Here is a 23,387-nt window from a genome sequence, read left to right on the forward strand (position 1 = left end):
TAGCATATTTTCAAAAAATAGTAAACACCACTAAATAAATGTTGTAACAAAATCACTTTGGCTAAAACTATGAATTTAATTTTAAAGGCAGTTTGTGACTAGGTAATTTTTCTCTATTACAATCAAGTGTAAGTATAGATGAAATATAAATAAATAAGATTGAATCACATCAAGCTTTCTAAAACGTTTAAAAACTAACCTACAGGCAATGAATAAAAGCTACCAATAGAGAAAAAACTCAAAAGCAGCGATCTATTCGTGAATACTGCCTAGTGTTTCTGTGAACTAAATCTGCACTTGTCTGTTTTTGGTCTTCAGACGTGAGCGAGTCTATGTGAGTCACAGTTATAATGGGACTTTTATAGATTTGCGGGTGTGATGGAGGTGTATTCCATGGAGATTTACCAGGAAAATCTGTCAGTAAAGAAACAAAAAACACTTTTTGATGCAGACACTCACTTGTAAGACTCCAGAGCTCTATTGCCGTACTCCAGCGCCGTCTCATAGTCATCCAGACTAATGCAAGCGTCCGTGGCCAGATCCAGCAGCCTGAGCACATAGATGTTCCTGTCCGGGACGACATCTGTGCATCTGTGCAAAAGAGCCTGGCTCTCTTTCAGCAACTCCTCCCAGCCTTTTGATTAAACAGTTAAGGACACAATTAAACAGAAGCTGAAATGTATTACGAAAACTACAGTTGCTAATATCAACAACCACCAGCACACAAAATCCAAAATGAAATCGATGCTTATTATTTCATGGGGAAGATAGCCTGCTTTTTCTTTTACATGTTAGACGCCAAAGGGGTAAAAGCAAGTGTGCTAGACAGAACTGACAAATTTAACCTCACACCTTTCACTGCAATGTCTGACTACAATATCAGGCATAGTTTGCAGAGACTAGCAGTTGTTTCCAGAGTAAAAATGCTAAAGGCTAGTTCACTTCACCCTGCGAAACTTTGAGATAGAGTCAGTTATCATCCACTGAGTGTCAGGCACTTTACCAGCCCTTGATTTGACGGTGAAGGATACGCTGCTCCGACTGAAGCTGCTCCAGGTGAGGGATGGTGTCTCTTAAGGATGTCCATGCTGTCTTCTCTCCAGCCAGCATGTCACAGTCCTGTTCACAAAATGTCATATGAATTAATTTAATTTAATTTTTTTTGTCATTTTAATTTTACTTTAAATGTAAAATTTTAAATATCATCTACTTTATTAATGTATTTATTGTCATCAACAGTAATTATAAATATATTTATTTATATACATTTATAAATAAATTATGTATATTTATTATATATATAGATTTAAAAGAAAAATCACTATATAAAACAACAGCACAAATGACAACACTGTATGAATCAAATCAAGTTTTTTAAAAACGTATTTACACCCTTATTTTGTGTGAATAACATCTTATATAAATTTGCAATATATTTATTTATATTTAAAATGTACATTTAAATTGTATTTTACATTTTTAAATATTATGTATGTATGTATACATTTACTTATTTTGTAATTTATTATATTAAAATGCATTTATATTTATACATCTATCTTAGATATGTGATATTAAAAAGACCATTACACTACAAGATAAATTACACTACAAGTATGAATTAAGTAATGAATTAATAATGAATGTAATTAATGTAAGTGATTAAATAATGAATGAAAGTCAATCAAAAGTTGCTATTTTTAAAAATTTGTAATTATTTATTTACACTTTTACTAGGTGTGAATATTTATTTTATGTTCATAAAATACTATTATTATAAATATTATTTTATTACTTTATAAATGTACTTAGTTAATTAATTAATTTATTATTTATTTATTTATTATAAAATATTTATAACGTGCTGATTTGGAAATAAATACGTTTTATTTATAAATATTTATTCAAATATTGTTTCGTTACTTTATAATTGTACGAAATTTATTATTAAATTTATTATTTATTTATATTGTATTTATTTATTCATTTATTTGTTATTATTTATTGAAATAATTATAATATGCTGATTTGTAAATAAATAAATATATTTTGAATTTAAAAATAATCATTCAAATATTATCTGATTAATTTATAAATGTACTTTATTTATTTATTATTCATTTATACATCTGTAATTGCAAAGTATTTTCAGCAGCCACTGCCGCTTCTTCAGTGCCACATGATCATTTTGAAATAATTAGAGTATGCTGATTTGGAAAAATAAATAAATAAACAAACAAACAAATAAATAAAGCATTTTCATTATTTTTGTAAAATTCCTTGAAATTTTGAAGAACAGCAGCTATTTGATTTGGAAACATTTTGTAAAATTCACTTTTGATAAAAATGTAATGCATCATTCTAAACACAAGTATCAATTTATTTGAAATCTTTGATTTGAACATTTGAACTGTAGCATACTTTTGAAAAATAATAAAACACCACTGAGGGTACCTCCGAATTTGAAGACAATTTGTGACTAGGTCATTTAAATACATATACTTATTTCAAAAGAGACAATTAAAAGCTGTTTAACAAAAAACGTACATCCTTATTTTGATGCACCATGCATCACAACTTCTCGTTCAAATGTGTCCTACACCAAAATGGCCCTATATTAGAACTGAAGCTATCAAAGTTATTTGAACTTTTACTGCATGATAGCTCAAATGTGTCTGTGTGGTGCAGTGATGCTTAAATTGTGAAAGATGATGATGGGGGGGTGAGGAGGTCATCAAACATCAAAGCGTTTCATCCCTACAACAGAACAAAAACTTTAAAAGGAGAACGAGAGAAGCTGTCAGGATTACAGAGCCGTGAGGTGCGTGAAGACTGAACAGGCTTGTTTCTGAGAGGGCAACTTTATTTCAGGATAAGTGTGATGACGAGTCGGAGCCATGGGGGGTCTGTCAGACGCTCAAATCCCTGCAGAGAGACGTGTGTGTTTGTGTGGCCCCTGGGGATCCACGTATAAGTGCCTCTGAGACATCAAAGCCCTTGATGTATCAGAGGTGAACAGTCACGGCACTGACAATACACTAGTGTGACTGCCTGAGCACTCGCTAACCTCAATCACACACACAGAATCAATTTAAACACTTTCGCAGAACTGCTTCGACCCTAAAAACACCTTTTCATTATGTCATTCTCACTAAATAACTCTTGATTACTCTTTGGGGACAGTAAGATTTTTTTCTTGTTTAATATTTTCATTCATAACGGACACAATTTGTCAAAAGTGACAGTAAAGACATTTATACTGTTACAAAAGATTTCTGCTTCTGTCTTCTGTCTTTTTTAACTTTCCAATCATGGTTTCCACAAAACTATTAAGCAGCACAACTGTTTTCAGCATTGATAATAGACATGTTTCTTGAGCAGCAAATCAGCATATTAGAATGATTTCTGAAGGATCACGTGACACTAAAGACTGGAGTAATGATGCTGAAAATTCAGCTTTGCATCACAGAAGTAAATTACATTTTAAAATATATTACAATAGAAAACAGTTATTTTAAATTGTAATAATATTTGACAATATTACTAATTTTACTGCATTTTTGATCAAATCAGAAGAGACTTTTTGAAAAATATTTTAAAAACTTTTAAACTTGCCATAAGGTTGTAATACTATGGTACTATGGTACAACACGGTAGTGTCCCAAGAAACATGGTATTTTCCTTTTTTTCCATGTTGTTTTTTTTTTCTTTCTTTGACCTGCAGATATTTACTTTTTTCTCTTTTTTTAATATTCTATAAGCATTTTACCCTTATAAAACCAGACTATGGTCTATGGTGGTTTCTCCTGATGTTTTCAAAAATAATCTTTAACTAATATCTAATATAAACATGATTTACAACACACATAAAAAAAATGACAAAGACAAAAAATATGGCACTTAAACAAAGACTAATAAAAATAATAAAAAAAAAAAAAAAAAAAAAAAAAAAGAATGAAGATCACATTGTCCATCTGAAATTCAAACTTTTACATGCTTTTTAAAAAAGAAACAATAAGAAAAAACAATTAAGTGCCACATACAGTTGAAGTCAAAAGTTTACATACACCTTGCAATCATACAAAAAAACCTTGAGATCATACAAAATGCATGTTATTTTTTATTTAGCACTGACCTGAATAAGATATTTCACATAAAAGATGTTTACATATAGTCCACAAGAGAAAATAATATTTTAATTTATAAAAATGACCCTGTTGATTCTTAATACTGTGTTACCTGAATGATCTACAGCTGTGTTTTTAACATTTTTTTTTTGTGATAGTTGTTTATGAGTCCCTCGTTGTCCTGAATAGTTAAACTGCCCGCTGGTTTTTCAGCATTTTTGTGTATTTGAACCCTTTCCAACAATGACTGTATGATTTTGAGGACAACTGAAAGACTCATATGCAACTATTACAGAAGGTTCAAACGCTCACTGATGCTCCAGAAGAAAAAACGATGCATTAAGAGCCGGGGGGTGTAAACTTTTGAAAAGAATGAAGATGTGTGCATTTTTCTTATTTTGCCTAAATATCATATTTTTTTCATTTAGTACTGCCCTTCAGAAGCAGTAGATACTTGGATGTTTCCCAGTAAACAAAATAAGTTAAATTTACTCCATTCTTCAAATTCAAAAAGTGTGAAATATTTTTTATTTATGTGAAAACTTACTCAGGGCAGTACTGAATAAAAAATAACATGCATTTTGTATGACCCCTCTTATTTTGGTAAAACAATTCACATTTTGCAGATTCTGCAAGGTGTATGTGAACTTCTGACTTCAACTGTAAACATGCATAAACATCAATCTTACTGCAGGAAGTATTTTGGATATTTGTATTATTCAGCCAAGGGTTGAGAAACTAAACGTAATTTTGTAGAGACCAAATAGACTCAGATATTCAGTGAGCTGTACGAAGCATCCTGTTATGTGTTTTTCTTCAAGTGCACTCAGTCCATACAAACTATGCAGGTTTTATAAATCATTTATCAGATAGAGTGCATGCTGTCCAAAATGCAAGAGAGATATGTGGATGTCATGAGAGGCCAAAAACCCGCAGGCCATCTACCAATGAATGCTCCACTGGACCACAATCCTCTGCTTCTACAGTGGAATCACTAATAAACTCATAACTGTACAAGAAATTACGTATTATGGCAAACATGCCACAACTTGTAAATCACACCAAACATCAGACATCATTTTGACATCAGACAAAACAAACAGTCTTTTTACCTGCATGTTATGTAAGAATTCATTTTACATTCTGGTCAAATCTCTATAGTTATAAAATGGCTTTGAAGCATGAAATTATATATCTGTTTGCACAAAGGAAGAACTTTTTTATTTGCTGCTCCTTTTCAATGAAAAAGCCAGCCTAATTATAGGGAGAGAGCCAGGAATCAAATTGTAGACGGTGGTTCAGACTGTTTATTAGTGTAAATTGAATAATCATGTTACTCATTATAGTACTGTTCAGAGTGCACCGAGTATAAAAACATGCCAGTGAACAAAGCATGACAGGAAGTCTAATGCTTTAGCAAATGCCTCCCTCATACAGTCCGACTACATTAAAAGCACTTTGCTGGCAAAAGTACATTCATGAGAATATATTAAGAAAACATGCAAAACTATAAAAAAAAATGTATTGGGAAAAAAATGATGTGCATGCTTTTTCAGCAAATATCTGTATACAGGTTTGGGAAAAACATTCTATAAATATTTGATGGAAAAGCATGCATATGTAATATTTATATATAATGTATATAACATGTTACACATACACACTACCAGTGAAACGTTTTTGAACAGTAAGACTTTTCATGTGTTTTTTAAAAAAAGTTTCTTCTGCTCACCAAGCCTGCATTTATTTGATCCAAAGTACAGCAAAAACAGTAACATTTTGAAATATTTTTACTATTTAAAATAACTGTTTTCTATTTGAATATGTTTTAAAATGTAATTTATTCCTGTGATTTCAAAGCTGATTTTAGCATCATTTCATTATTCCAGTCACATAATCCTTCAGAAATCATTCTAAGTACATTATGCATTATTACTATGCATTATTATTATATATCTAATGTTATATTATATTATATTATATTATATTATAATGTTGAAAAGAAAGTTCAGAAGAACAGCATTTATCTTAAATAAAACATTATTTATCATCACTTTTGATCAATTTAAAGCATCCTTGCTAAATAAAAATATTAATTTCTATAATTTCTTTCCCCCAGGAAAAAACTAAACTAAAATAAAATAAAATAAAATAAATAAACTCTAAGCTTTTGAATAGTATAACGTGTATAATATTACAAAAGCTTTTTATATTTTTAGATAAATGCTGATCTTTGCATTCATCAAAGAATCCTGAAAAAAATTTACTCAAGTGTTTTAAATATTGATAATAATAAAAAATGTTTCTTGAACAGCAAATCAGCATATTAGAATGATTTCTGAAGAATCGTGTGACACTGAAGACTGGAGTAATAATGCTGAAAATGTAGCTTTGATCGCATAAATAAATTACATGTTAAAATATATGTTATTTAAAATAGTAAAAATATTTCATAATTTTACTGTATTTGCTGTACTTTGGGTCAAATAAATCCAGGTTTGGTGAGCAGCAGAGACTTCTTTAAAAAACACATGAAAAGTCTTTTGACTGGTAGTGTGTGGTAGTGTATATATATTTGTTAAATCATATGTGTAACATGTTATATAAATCATATATAAATATTACATATGCATGCTTTTCCATCAAATATTTGTTATATGTTTTTTTCCCAAAACTTATTTCTTAAATATAATAATTGTTAAAAATAAAAATAAAATAAATATTAATACTATTTTTTATAAATGTTACATTTCGATTGATTTGTTGACTTTGTTGAAAGGAATAGTTCACGCAAAAAGGAATATTTTTGCATTAAAAAAAGGAAACAAGCATTTAAAAATCTACATTGAAGACGTAGATGAGTTTGCTTCTTCACTGCATCACTTGCTCACCAATGGATCTCTGCAGTGAATGGGTGCCGTCAGAATGAGAGTCCAAACAGCTAACAAAAACATCACATAATCCACAAGTAATCCACACCACTCCAGTCGATCAATTAACGCCTTGTATCCACAATTGCCTTTCTGATGGCACCCATTCACTGCAGAGGATTCACTGGTGAGCAAGTGAATGCTAAATTTCTCCAAATCTGTTCCGATCAGGAAACAAACTCATCTACATCTTGGATGGCCTGAGGGTGAGCACATTTTCATTTTTGGGTGAACTATTCCTTTAATGCATCCCAAAGGATCTTGCATAGTATTTAGAATTGATGGTATGTAAATTGGGACACAGCCTATTTTATCAACAGAGTTGTAAAGAAGATTCGTTGGCAATGTGAAAGAACACTGAACACTAAAACACTAAAAAAGCGGTAAAATGTATGGCCAGACAGCCTTCATGAACAGGAGAACATCTGTGACCCCCCACACGACTGTCAGTCTGAATCACATCTCCGGTCGCCGGAGGTTCTGGGAAGGTGATAACCTGATTGTCCCTCCCTGTACTTTACTGCACATACAGCTGCTCTGTTGTTTTAGCGTGTTAGTATGTCCTATTGCACTCACACGGGCTGTCAGATTACCGCAAAGCCGGTGGTGAATCAACAAGTCCCTCTCATCATAATGTCATCAGTGTAACACTTTACACACCTCACCTGTAATTACCTCATGCACACACATATACACACAATGACGGGCTTTGATGGAGTGCGATGATGGGAAATAACAAAAACAGTGGAGAAAAACACAAACTAGATTTCTGTTGTACTAATTTTCAGAAGAAAAATGATTTATTAAATTAATATATCAGACTCTACGACATTCTGGCGCTTAGGCAGAGACCTCGATTCACAACAGAGTTTATACCACATATCAGGTGTCCTAAAATTCAAACCTTACTTAAAAAACAAGCTTCCTCTGTTTTGGATTCAGACCCAGAAGGAACTGAAGGCAGGGACGAAACCCAAGTCTCCATCTCGGCAGCCCTGAGCAAGAGCGTTTATTCTTATCTGCAGTATCTGACAGATGACTCAAGCAGAGGTCAGTCTGAGCAGCTGTGTAGGTGTTAACAGCAGGGATAAAGCCTCTTTCTCTTGAGCTCAGCTCCGAGTTATTTAGCATGGTATGCCTGCATGCAGGTGCAAAATAACCACAACATAAGCCTGCAGGGAACTTGTGTATTCCAGTGACATGTTTGAGCACACATGCCACAAATTCTGTATGTCATTCATAATGCATTTGAAGAGATAGTTCAGCCAAGAATGAAAATCATTTACTCATGTCATTCCAAACCTTTCTTTGTTCTGTAAACTACAAAAAAAAAAGACATTTTCAAAAATGTTTTTGTCTTTACAGTGGGGTCTAAAATAGCACTGAATCCCTTCCCCATTTCATTGTATGGGCAAAACAACCAACAGAGACATTTTTCTAAATATTTTTGTTGCATTTTGCAGAAGAAAGTAAGTCACTGAATTATCATTTTGAAATGAATTATACTTTTAAGATGAAGTGTGTAATTTCTGAAAGAATAAAAAAATAAAAAAAAAAATAATAAATGTTTAAAATGTTAAAACGTTTAAAAACTATAATCTAGTCTATGATCCATCTATCATATTATTATTATTATTATTATTATTAATATAAAAACAAAAGTAGTAATTACTAGAAAGCTCATAATAAAAATAATAATAATAATCAATTTGTTTAACATCTAAAATGAATTATTAATTAAATATTTAAATCTATCTATCTGTATTTCCATCTATTATTATCATTATTATCATTATTATTATTATTATTATTATAAAAACAATAGTAGTAATTACCAAAATAATAATAATCCTAATAATACATTTATTTAAAATGTAAAATTGCCTTTTCCCGGCAATCAACACAGAAATGGTTTACTTAGAGTAGTTTGTGCAGATGGAGGAAAAAGTATTTTAACATCCCAAAAATGACACACTTCACCTTTAAATTCCCATCTCTCCTCACTCCATTTTAGTCATTCATTCATCCGCTCTCTTGTACTCCCATGCATGCCATCCAAAGCTTTATTCCTGACACGCTCCTGTCATCGCAGTGATGATCACAGATGACAAGGCCTGCTGAGGACGGGCTCCCCGGGGCAGCGCGGTGAGACCGGTGATGGTCTAGGACCGGTCTGACAGACTCGACACATCATCAGACGCTTCCGAGGGCTGAGTGGGACAGACACGGAGCAAAAGAGCGCGGAAAAGAGAACACGAAGGAGAACGGGGATGATAGATAGTGATCCCGCCAGGACACAATGAGGCGGGGAGAAGCCCTTTTTCAGGAGTGATGGGGTGAAAGTGAGAGGAATAGAAAAATGAGGATAAAGGGAGGATCAGAGAAGGGAAGACAGATCTGTTGATACTCCTCACCTTGTCCTCAGTTGTACAGCGCGTGCACTGACACAGGAAGTGGTACTGCTCTTGTAAATGAGAACGTCTCTCTTTGCTGGTCGCGAGGATATCGGTGTAGCTTATGGTGAGCTAAAGGAGAATGAGAAAGAGAGATGGTTAAATGAAAAATCACAGACAACTAGGCGAATTATCTAAGAGGGAAATACAATAAACACAATGACTCGCTTATACAGACAGCTTACTGGGGTTCGGATCGTAGCCAATGTCTTATGGCTGTTTTGTCTTGAATAATGAAAGTCTGCCTGCTGAGCTAACATTTGAAAACCACATGTTCTTTTCCCTTTGGACCAATTCTGAAGGATGTAAACAAAATAGAAAATGTGTCTGCTTTGCGTTATTGTGCATATGTTTGTGTTTATGTGTTCAACCACCTTCTAGGCTGTTAGCAGAACTGACATACGGATAATCGGAGTGGAAAAGGTTGAAATATTAGGAGGTAATCGTTTCTAAAGTGTTTTTATCATCCAATGTGACAGGTGACTCAGGGGAAACTGAACAATGGATGTGTTTTCATATTTTCTGATGTTTCCCGTCTTTAGAGCTTCAGAGCCTTTTCTTTCTTTCTTTCTTTTTTTATTTGATTATTATTATTATTATTATTTTTATTTTTTTATTTATTTTTATTTTTTCCCATTTTTCCAAGTACATCCAACTAAAGATGTGTTTGGAGTTACATACTATCTGTTATTTTTTTTCAAGAAATGCATTAAGTGCCCACAGAATCATATATTAATATCACTTTTTTATGTATTTACCTTTTTTAAAATTCTTATTATTTGTGAGTGCAAATTGTGAGAGACACATCACTTTCGTAAATGGTGCAGTATAAAACAACAGAAAATCGCATATAAAACTATATACTATAATTTAATGTGCTTCACAATCCACTTCCCTACATTCAAAAAGCTCAAAAATGTAACTTTTGAAGAATATACTAATGTGAATTTACTAATCTATATTAATTATATATTTTGACCATTTTTATGCAAAAAAAAAAACCTGACCAAATTATATTTGACATTTATGCTAAATACATGCTGTGAACAGACAAAAATATATATTTTTAAATATATAGTAAAATATACTTTTAAAAAGGCCAAATTTATTTAAAAACTATATTAATTATATACTTTGACCAATTTTATGCAAAAAATAAAATAAAATAAAAAATCTGACCAAATTATATTTTAAAAATATGCTAAATATATGTTGTAAACAGCCAAAAATATATTTCAAAAATATTTTTTAATGAAATTAAATATATTATATAGTAAAACATACAAAAAAGGCCAAGAACGAAGCTTTTGAAAAATATAATAATAATGTGAATTTATTTTAAAAAATTATATTAGTTATATATTTTGACCATTTTTATACAAAAAAACCCTAAATAAATCTGACCAAATTACATTTTAAATATATGCTAAATACATTTTGTAAACAGCCAAAAATATATTTTTTAATATAATATAGTTAAATATACTAAAACAGTCAACAACTGAACTTTTGCAGAATATACTAATGTGAATTTATTTAAAGATCTACATTAGTTATATATTTTGACCATTTTTATGCAAAAAAGTGACCAAATTATATTTTAAATATAAGCTAAACATATGTTGCAAACAGCCAAAAATATTTACATTTTGAAAAAATATATTACATAGTAAAATATACTAAAAAAGGCCAACAACTGAACTTTTAAAGAATATACTAATGTGACTTTATTTAAAGATCTATATTTGCTATATATTTTGACCATTTTTACGCATATTTTGAGTTGAATTATTAAAAACTATAATCTTTTTTTGTATTAATCAGAAGCAACATCAACCATGATTTCGAACATCACATTTTGACTAATTTAATTTTAATCCTAAGAGTTCAGAAATATTTCCACCTTAAAATTGCATAAATTATTTAAAATAGCCAAATATATTTTTAAGGTGATAGCTGGACACCATTTAATAAATTAAATATGCAATATAGTAAAATCATGTGACAACAATCTAGCATTTTTCTACTATAAAAATGTATCTGTACACTATTTCACCTGTTATCTACAAACAATAGTATGCAGCAAACAGTAAATAGAGCACAGTACGCAGAAAGCAATTTCATTTCCAAACCTCTGTCAGGTCAAATATAGAAAGCGAGAGCGAATTGAAAACAGATATTCCAATGAATGAGTTATTGAGTGAAGACAGAGAGTGAGAGACGCAGGTACATAAAACTAAACAATGAATAAACACAGAAAGCAACAGAAACAGGAAGAGGAGAAAACGAAAAACAGATCCAAAATGAGCATGACCCTTATGGGCAAACAGCGGCGTGTGTACAGTGTGCAGATGTGTGTGGGTGTATGAATGATAATGGAGCCGCGTGTACGTGTGTGTAAACAGTCCGTGTGGGACGACGAACGCTCATGTATTCTACCGTCGTATATATCGTACACCTATAGTGTGAATTCTCATTACGTCCTGTGTACAGAGAGCTTGCTGGTAATTTCATTCTCCAGTTCACTTCCTCTCTTCACGTTCCCTCCCCCTGTCAGAAGTAAATTAAGCATGACCGCCTGAATTACTTGGGAATATCTAAACTTTCAGAGCTGAAATAAACACAACGGCTGCATAATGAGAGTTTCTCTATCTTTGAGGCTAAAAACCACATCCCGAATGGATTCAGGTGTTAATGTATATGAATAATGTATATGCATATCTACTGGTTTTTCAAGCTGGTGGAGTGTGACGGATGTGTGCGGTCATGCAAATAGGTTTAAATGAGCTTCGATTAGTCTGCAGGACGCTCTGAATAAGAGCGGATGCTAAATGCAGTAAATGTACATGCGGGATGTTGCTTTTTGTCTTCAGATGACTGGATTAGGGTTGGTTAATCTGGCAGGAGACTCTGTTAAGTGTCTGCACTTGAGAAACGGTGGTGTGATGTGTGTAATTTCATGGAAGTTAAAATACTTTCTCCTGTCTCAGATTAATATGAACAGACAGCGCAAGGAAGCTATTTGCGGGCTGAAAAGTATAAACACTGTGGCTCCATGGCACTATGAAAATATTACTTTGTTTATTTGAGCGGTCTGACATCGTAACTTCTGGCATAATCAGTGGAGTAAGTTTGGGGTGAAAGACAGGGTTTTTTTTTTTTACTAACAAAAACTGACTGAAAACCTTTTCATTGAGGGCAATAGAAATAAAAATGAACATTACTGGGAAAAAAATTAACTAAAACACATTTCCAAGACAATAAAACTCAATAAATACAATTAAAATATAATTGATATGCTAAAATAATTTACTAAAGTATATAAATATATACTAATTAAACAATAAAAATAAAAACTGACATAATAAAAAAGGTAAAATGCTCTTTTGCTAAATGCTAAATTAAAACGAACAATAATAGGGTGGGAATTAATTAAAAAATAAAATTATTATTATTATTATTATTATTATTAATTAAAACTGAAAGAAAACATTTTAATTAAGGGCAATATAAATACAAATTAAAATGAACATTACTGGGAAAAAATGTAAACATACATTTTCATGACTCCAAAACTTAATAAATATAATTAAAATATATGCTAAACTAAAATAATTTTCTAAAGAATATACTAATTAAATATATACAAACTAAATACAATAAAAAAGGCTAAAATGTTAAAACTAAACTAAAACTAACAAAAACAGGGTCAGAATTAATGTAAAAAAAAAAATCTACACATTAATACGCTATTATTATTATTATTATTATTATTACGACAATACATTTTCATGATTCCAAAACTTAATGAATATAATTAAAATAGATGCTAAAATAATTTAATACAAACATATTCATTAAATATATACTAATTAAATATAATAAAAACAAAAACTGACTAAATATGAATGTGCTATGATTATTATTATTATTATGAAAACTGAATGAAAACATTTTAATTAAGGGCAACAGAAAGAAAAATTTAAATGAACATTACTAAAAAATACATTTTTATGACTCCAAAACTCAATAAATATAATTAAAATATATGCCAAACTAAAATAACTTAGTAAAAAATATACAAATTAAATATATACAAATTAAATATAATACAAATCAAAACTGAAATAAAAAAAGAGAAAATGACAAAACTAAATTAAAACTAAAAACTGAATGAAATGTTAACAGAAATAAAAACAGAAATAAAAATTGACATTAATGGAAAAAATGATAAAATGATAAAACTAAATGAAACTTTCTTGATTCTAAAACTAACTACCGGTAAGTATAAATAACAATATATATAAGTTATATATAATAACAATATATTATAAGTATATAAGTAAATATAAACTATACAGAAATAAAAATTGACATCACTGAGAAAAATGTAAACTAAAATGGTAAAACTAAATTAAACATTCCAGTATGTATAATATACATCATATATATATATATATTTTATATATTTAAACTACATAATAAAAAATACTAAAACAAATACATAAAAATAAACATAAAAAACATGATAAAGCATGGCCAAAAACAATAAAATTCTAAAACTAACCCTTAAGTGAAACAATAAAAAAAAAAATCTAATAAAAATAATTTCCAAACTTTAATGTGTTTGAAAAACCTGTTTGCAAAAATCCTTGAAATTCCATTTGGTGTTGAAGAAATGGCTAAAGAATAATAAAAACTGGCAACTGGTAATATTGTCCTGGGCCCTGTGACCCATGCTTATAATTTTCTCTCGGGTATATGAATTTTAATATCCCTGGGTCAGGGCAGGAGAAAAATGACATACATTAAGAGAGAGAGTGAAAAAGACTAGAAAAAACAGACCGAGAACTAAAGTGTGTGTGAGTATGGATGGACGTATACTGTACCTCCTCACAGGGTTTGATGAGGCGAACAGCTCGCAGCGTAAGTCTCTTGCCCTCAAAGATCATGACACAGTTGGGCTGACAGTCGTGGTTCAGCAGAGACATGCTGGGACAGAAAAAAACAAAATAAACCCTTCAAATATGTTGAAGCACAATTCACCAGCACAGCGTCTCAATGCATCCTCTCAATCCTTAATTAGGATAACAATCGGCACTAGAAGGGTTATATGACAGAGTTTGGTCGCTTTGGATAAACATCAACTCAAGAGTACGAGAAAAATTCACTTTACTAGATAATTTATCCTTGTCTGTTGTTTGCACAAACCCAGGCTGATTTAACAAATAAGACCCAACGATGGTGAATTTAGTTCAGCCTGTCAAAAAACAACTTATACAAATTCATAGCAGTTGCTATTTTTTATTCTCTCTCTATAAATACATTATTTTTAAAATAGTTTTTCCTCATTAGACACTGAGATCAAATTAAACTGCAAATCCCTCATACTCTCAATTTCTCCTGATCCGAATAAATAATGCACAATGACTGTTACTAAATAATGGAACATAAATCAGGCATCACTAATTAATTAAGTAAAGAAACAAGTTGCTACAGACTGGAGACACAGAAAACAAGAAAGCTGACATGTCTGCCAGCGGGACATTTGTCCTGTTGAATGTGATATGATAACCTGCCGCTTTTACCAGCGAAGACAAAACCAAAGGCGTCAAGGTGAGAATGACAGCAATGAAAGACACTGATGTGACACCGATGATCTTTTTAAGAGCCTTGTGCTTTAAAGTGACATCATCACTGCTGATGCTGTTAGTGACGTTTATAGATGCTGATGTCACACTGCTAATTTACAACTGCTATTTTTATATTTACAAACATGCATCTGGACAAATCAGACATTTAGTGATAATATCAGCATATATATAATATATATATATATATATATATATATATATATATATGTCTGTCTATCTATCTATCTATCTATCTATCTATCTAAATTAATTAATTAATTAATTATAATAAATAATTTAATATACACAAGTATAATGTACTAACTTAACTTGTTTTCTTAATAAACTATATATAACAATGTATACAAATTAATGTATATAGAAATCTATCTATATAAATAATTAAATAAAATAATAATTAGTAAATTAGTATAATTTCTTAAATATATACACACACACACACACTTATTATTTGTGTGTGTGTATATATATATATAAATATATATAAATAATAATACAATTTTATTTAATAAATAATAATAATCAATAATAATAATAATAATAATAATAATATAATTTAGTAATTTAATAATTATTTTCTTAATTATTATTTTCTTTTTGAAATAGTTTATTTAACATTTTTTATTTAACATTTTTACTCATGCTGTCCCAATCCTATATAATGCCGATCTCCAAAAAGAAGGAAAAGTTATATAGTCAAAATTCAGAACTGTCATATTGACAACAATCTAATTAATTAATTAATTAATTAATTAGCTAAAATAAATCATTTAACAACAAATAATTTAATTGTGTTAATAAAACTTATATATAGACAACTTTTAATTAGTTATATATTTTGACCATTAAAAAAAATTCTGGCCAAATTATATATACATATATATAGCCAAATATATATTATAAAATATTTGTAAGTATATTATATAATAAAATATACCTAAAAAGGTCAAAAACCAAACTTTTGAAAAATACACTAATGTGAATTTATTTTAAAAATCTATATTAATTATAATTAATTAACTATATAGAAGACCAAATTATACTTTAAATATATGCTAAATATATGTTTTAAACAGTTAAAAATCTATTTTTATCCTCTGGGGCCTGAGGTGATTTTGAGGCCCTTGTTTTTTTTTGACATGCCCTGACATTTTTATTATAATTATATTACTTATATTTTAAATATATGCTAAATATATATGTTGTAAACAGCAAAAATACATTTTTTTAAAACATAAACTTTTGAAGAATATACTATTGTGAATTTACTTAAAAGTGAATCAATCTATCAATCTTAATGAATTAATTAAATATAATCATTTTATCAAATATAATTCAAATCCATCTGTAATAAATAATTTTATATAGAGATTTATAATTTACTAACTTAATAGCTTGGTTTCTATACACACTTGTCTATTAATTAATTTAGCATTTTTTATTTAAAATATTTACTCATGATGTTCCAAACCTATAATGCCAATCTCCAAAAAGAAGGAAAAGTCATACAGTCAAAATTAAAAAATGACAACAGAAAAATCAATAACACACAGGTTTGAAACAACACGAGAGTCAGTAAATAATGAAATTTCCATTTTGGGGTAATATATTCATGTGTAATCCATGTTTGAAGTCTCTTCATGTCAGATAGTCCTCCCTTGTGGTAAGATTTGAGAAGATAGTGAGCTGAATGCATGTATTTACATTCACACAAGCATGACAGAACAAACACAGCAATTATAAATCAAGCACGAAAGCACAATTATCCTTTGTATGTGGACAGGAATACATGCTATCCTGCTCTTCCAGGCTTCTGCTAATGCATCGGAAGTCATTCAAAGAGCCAGAGCAACAAATTACTTGTGTTTGTCATGGTCTGGGGAAGATTCAACAGCGCCTAAGTACAGCGCATAAAGCGGGCTTAGAGTCGGCCCACCCAGCCGACGATAAACAGACGGGCCTCGCTCTCACGGGACAATCTTTCTGCGTCATTATAATTTCTCTGAGACGTCGACAACAATGTCTGAAGCCTTGATTCTGCCTCACATCCGATCTGAAGACTTCATAGCTCATATCTAAACAACAATTTCGACATCTGCCTTTCTGGTTTTGTTTGTTCTCGGTAATCCCACAGGCTCATATTCATAGACGTGAAATGTTTCCCATGGATGGCGAATATGGAAGTCGTGCCAGTTTAATGGCCCACACAGGGAGGCTGCTTCTAGATATATCTGAAGACATTTTATCTTTAAAACTGAGATATTCTGCTCTGCTTTCACAGGTTGCTTTGCTAGAAACATCATAATAATGCAATCTCCCATGATTAGCCAGAATAAATGATGGGATTATTAGCCAATGAAATGCACTCGTGCAAAGACCATGGCAACAAGCCACACCCTCTCAGCTCTGATGAGCTTCACACGTCAGCGCATTTTTATTTACAGTACATTGTTAAGGCCAACTACTTTCTAAAAGGAATAAATTAATTCAAATCAAAAGTGAAATCAATTCACAGCTCATTTGCACTGAAATAAAATTACATTGTTCTGATATCAAACAACAAAAATTCAAGTTAAACTGAAATAAAGCAAGTAATAATACTAATACAAATAATAAATATGTGGGTTTCAATTTTTTGTCCGTTTTTTTTTTTAAATGTTTTCTACTTTTGAATGAAAAAATTAACTTTTAAAATGCAAAATTTATTTGGAATATTTTGGAATGTAATGGAATGCAAATGAGAATGAGCTCTCAACTAATTTTTTTTATTTTAGTGCTGTCAAACAATTAATTGCGATTATTCGCATCCAAAATAAAAGTTTTTATTTACATACAATAACAATATATATATTTTGAAAATAATTACATGTATATATTTATACTCATATAATTGATATATATATATAAATTATATGAGTATGAATATATACATTTAAATAAAATAAATGTATTAAAAATTATCTGATATTTTATATATAATAGATAAATATATAAACAACATATTTTTCGTAAATATATACATGTATGTCTATGTATTTACATATACATAATAAATATACACAGTACACACACATATATTTTGTAAACAAAAACTTTTATTTTGGATGCGATTAATTGCAATTAATTGTTTGACAGCACTAAATTATTTCTATTTAGAAAATGGTATTTATTATTATTATTATTATAAAGTATATAATTTAAATATAGGAACAACACAAGAGTCAATAAAAACATACAAAATATACGTTTTTGCGTATTCAATTATTCAGTTCAGTTATTTAAGTATTCAATTAAACTTTCAATTAATTAATTAATTTAATTTAAATAATTACAGTCAAAATGCGTGCACCAAAAACAGACATAATTTAGTTTTAGTGCTGTCAAACGCAATTAATTAATTAATTACTTTCAGGAAAAAAGTTTGTTTGCATAACATATGTGTGTGCACTGTGTATATTTATTATGTATATATAAATACACACACATACATGTATATATTAAGGAAAATATGTTAGATTTATATATAATATATTCATATAAAATATAAATAATATACAAGTATAAATATACAAATATTATTTAAAATATAGACATTTATATTTATATATAAAAACATTTAATATGCAAACATAATTTTTTTTATATAATATTATTTTATTTATATATACATAAATATACACAGTACACACACACAGTATGTAAACAAACTTATTTTGAATGCGATTAATTGCGATTAATCATTTTGCAGCCCTATTTAATTTGACCATTTTCTACTCTCTCTCTGGTCATACTAAATTACTGTACACTTACTGTACCTTTAAGACTTTTTTATGTAAATAAAATCTGTTATGGTTGTCTAACCTCTATGTAGTAGTGTTTCACACTGTTGTTCATCAAAAAAAAAGCAGGTTGCTGCAGTGAACAGGTGTTAAAGTATAAATGTGGGCGGTCATATATTAACGTGCTCATGTTTATGACGTCTGAATTCTAATTGACCAAATTTTGCTGCTTAGTTCCCATAAACGCTTTGTATTGCTTTGGCTTTCAAAGCAAACTGGGCTCTTTTATTTTAAAAGAGCAAAGAAAATCCTGTTTTCCAAGACATGCCTTTGTTAAGCCATATCAAAAAAACATAACCAATTTGAGCTTATCAATGCTGTCAGAAAATAGCTGTTAGCTAAGCTCTTGTCTGCACATACACAAGACATTTAGCTCAAAGCAGACTATTTAACCTGAGTGAAACCCTCTTTTATGATCCTCCCTTAATCTGCGCTTTTGATTATTCACCCATAAACAGCCCCTAAGAGCCTCACGCTCCTCACTTACACACACTCGGGCCTAAACTCAATCTTTACATGTGGTTTCTAAGTAATGCCGAAAGAAAATATATCTCATTAAAGCGAGTCTGTGCTTGTAGCTGTGAGCGCAGGGCTCTGTCAACAGAAGACGAGCGGAAAAATGAAATAATGCCGAACAGAGCAGGGTAATGAGAGAATATGGAGGACAACGGGGTGAATTCCTCTTATCTTCTGCAAAACATAATACCTGGGTATTGCTAAGCAGCCTGAAACATTAACAGACAAGGCGAATAGCAATCCGCTGTGGTCATTTATTAATGTTTCCAAATAACAGTGCTGAAGGTGGCCATTAACTCTGCCGGAAAACAGAAAGGAAAGCTGTTCCTGGCACACCCTCACACCTGAACACAGCTCAGTTTACTGCATTTTCACAACAGCCGAGACTGACGCAACTGATATGAGGAAATGATGTCAACATCACCCACTTAGCGCTAACTACTCTTGGCCCGCGTGTGGACTTTTATAAATAAACTCTCTTAAAACACACTTAGACTAGTTTAGTTTGACTGCTAAAAGTGTTTATATATGCCTTGCCAATTCTGTTCTGAAACGTCTGTATGAACAATGAATATTCCCATCACATTTCAAATTATATATATTTTGCTGTTATGGAAATTATGGTGGTGCCCTAAACATAAAATTATAATAAATTAAATAATATGTAAAATAAATAAATAAAGCAAAATGTTCTTTCCTTTTGCATAATTTGACAAAATAACCGTCTGCTGAAAATTATGCCAATTAAAATGTATAATACATTTATAATAAATTATATATATGTGCAGAATAAATATCTGTATGAATAAAAATGAATGAATAAATGAAACAAATCAATAACTTTTAAATAAATACACAAATTTATAATAAATAAATAATATGTAAAATAAGTAAGGCAAATAAAATTTTTTGTATCATTTGACAAAATAACAGTCTGCTGAAAATTATGCAAATTAAAATGTATAATAAATTATATATATGTACAGAATAAATATCTGTATGAATAAAAATTAATGAATGAATAACAATAATTTTTAAATGAATAAATACACACATTTATAATAAATTAAATATGTAAAATAAATAAATAAATAAGGTAAATAAAAATGGCCTTTTCGTATAATTTAACAAAATAACAGTCTGCTGAAAATTATGCAGATTAAAATGTATAATACATTTATAATAAATTATATATATGTACAGAATAAATATCTGTATGAATAAAAATGAATTAAAGAATTAATAAACAAATAAATATATAAAATTAATACATTTTTAAAATGAATAAATACACAAATTTATAACAAATTAAATAATAAGGAAAAAAGAAAGATACATTGATAAATAATAAAACAAATTATTATTAAATAAATTAACAAACAAACAAACAAACAAGTAAATACATAAAGACACATGGATAAATAAAAAAAATGCAAATGTTCTTTTTGCATAATTTGACAATAATAAGTTAATAATGCAAATTAAAATGTATAATAAATGTTTAATAAATTAAATATATATGCACAGAATGAATGAATAAATAAATCATTTTTGACAAACTAACATGCTTTTGGAAATTGCAAAACTTTTTTGAAAATGGAAATTAAAATGGATAATAAAATGGATAATAAAATATATTTATATCTACAGAATAAATAAATAAAAACAAATAAACATGGACAAATAATAAAACAAATAAAAATGTTTTTTCTTTTTGCATAATTTGACAATAAAAAGCAGTTGGAAATTATGCAAATTAAAATGTACAATAAATGTAAAAAAAATAAAATAAATAAAACAAACAAACAAACAAATAAACATGGATAAATAATAAAACAAACAAAATGTTATTTCTTTTCCAATAATTTAACAAAATAAATTATGCAAATGGAAAGTATGCAAATGAAGTTTAAATAAACAAACAAACAAGGACAAAAAGAAATAAAAATGTTCTTTCTGCATAATTTGTAAAATAACAGATTGTTGGAAATGATGCAAACTGCCACAAACTTTACCTTAAAGTTTTCTTCACACTTTACACACATATTTAATCTCAAGATTTTTAGACTATCATACATTTTTATAGTCATTTTCTATTATTATTTTAAAATGATGATTTTATTTCTGTGATCAGTTATGAAATTCATCATAAAAAGAATAAACTAAATATTTTTGAATATTTAACTTTTTTTTAAGATTGATTGAGGTTTAAAGTAAAAAAAAACAAATAAATAAATAAAATAAAATCTATAATCAAACAATAGTCTGTTTCACATAACAAACTGAGTAATAATAAAGTTATCCAATTAGTTTTAATAGTTACTATTAGTTTTAACAAACCCCTGGGACCTTAAAATGTGGCCACTGCTGAAGAAACACCCAATTATCCCTCACTATTTCCAAGACCTGAATGGGGTGTTAAAGTGGGAAACAAATAGTCACAAACGTTCCTGGGTTTCACGGATGGCAGCGTCTGCATGCGGTAGGGCGTCTGTAAAATCTTTATGGATTTCTGCTGCTGGCTTTTGTCAGGCCACGGCACAACAGAACGCTGGCCACGGGTTTGCTGGAGCTTAATTTGGGAACCGCATATACACTCTCCTCCCCTGATAACCGTGTCCGGACGGGGCTGCGAGTGTCAGCACGGAGCCCTGGCCACGGAGGACGTCTGACAGCACAAATCCTCCGGCGAGCTCCAGACACAACCACAGGGATTAGCAGAAACCGCTGGTTCACATCCAGCCAGAGAACAAGTGTTACACTGGAGTCGTCACGGCTGACGACTTAAACACGCCACAATATGCTCTCGCATTCGGCAGCAGAGCAGAGAAAACTGACAGCGCACGTCACATTTCATGTATAAAAAATAGACAGGGATAAAACACCCGGTTATCATTTATAAATGGATGCACTGTTCATTGGGGGGGGAATTTTTCACTTATTTTCTCACCACATGATTTGACACATCAATCAGGTCTGTAGCATAAACTGTGCAAGAGTTATGCCAAAGTTAAACACACCAAAGGTCATTACTAGGGATAGAGATGTAAAAAAACAAAAATGCCTGCCTTAGAAAATACACTTAGAATGTCACAGCCTAACATTTAACAATCAAATCAAATCCCAGTGGATAAAATAAAGCCATTCTCTACAATGTGTCTTAGCGAATAATCTACTTTATCTAAATTATGGCACACCGCGAAAGCCGAACGCTTTGTGAACGTCATTCCATGTCGTCTTGAAAAAACACCACCGGGATGTGTTTTAATAGGTCTTTAGTAATGGGAAATTCCACCGTACCATCATGACCCCATCTAGAACTCATCTGTAGGTGAAAAAAATGGCAACTGGTGACAATTGTGTGCATGAAGATTAATTATGAAAGACGTCAGCACTGATAAAAGTGTAATTTAAGAGCAGTTCATCTCTGGGTCTCGGCCCTGCCACCGCCTCAAAGGCGGAGCGTGACGGGACTGCTGCACTGACACTGGCCTGTCACATTTTAATTGCTATCACCCTCTACAAGAAAATAGAGAGAGGATAAAAGAAAGGGCCAAAAAAAAGAACAGAGACAGTTCTTGTCATTTTTTGTGTAAGATAGACCCATCAAATAACCCTATACAGAAGGCTACAATATATTCTATATAGATTATTTGAGAGAAATTTTGCATGCATTGTATTACCATTAACTATACACATTTCTAATATACAACCAGTACTAAACTACACTGTGTGCAAAATTATTAGGCATGTTGATAATCTGGTCATAATTTTTTCCCAAACACATTTTACCAATTCTGCCAATTTTGTATTTAATCAGTTGTAAGTGATATATAACTGTCCGTGAAGGCTGGAAGTGAAAAACTCC

At 30.2% G+C, this 23,387-nt stretch overlaps 1 protein-coding gene across 1 annotated transcript in view; it reads right to left on the reverse strand.

The window, feature by feature from the left end:
• smyd3 (SET and MYND domain containing 3) overlaps window positions 1-23,387 on the reverse strand; it is a 205,825-nt gene that overhangs the window by 27,344 nt on the left and 155,094 nt on the right. The window contains exons 7-10 of the mRNA XM_051133022.1: window positions 14,400-14,502; window positions 9,472-9,582; window positions 1,032-1,119; window positions 460-634 (exon numbers count right to left, since the gene is read on the reverse strand). Coding sequence (XP_050988979.1) covers window positions 460-634; window positions 1,032-1,119; window positions 9,472-9,582; window positions 14,400-14,502 — 477 coding nt within the window. The remainder of the gene's footprint in view (window positions 1-459; window positions 635-1,031; window positions 1,120-9,471; window positions 9,583-14,399; window positions 14,503-23,387) is intronic.

Source organism: Labeo rohita, chromosome 17, assembly GCF_022985175.1.
Source record: "Labeo rohita strain BAU-BD-2019 chromosome 17, IGBB_LRoh.1.0, whole genome shotgun sequence".
Taxonomy (NCBI): domain Eukaryota; kingdom Metazoa; phylum Chordata; class Actinopteri; order Cypriniformes; family Cyprinidae; genus Labeo; species Labeo rohita.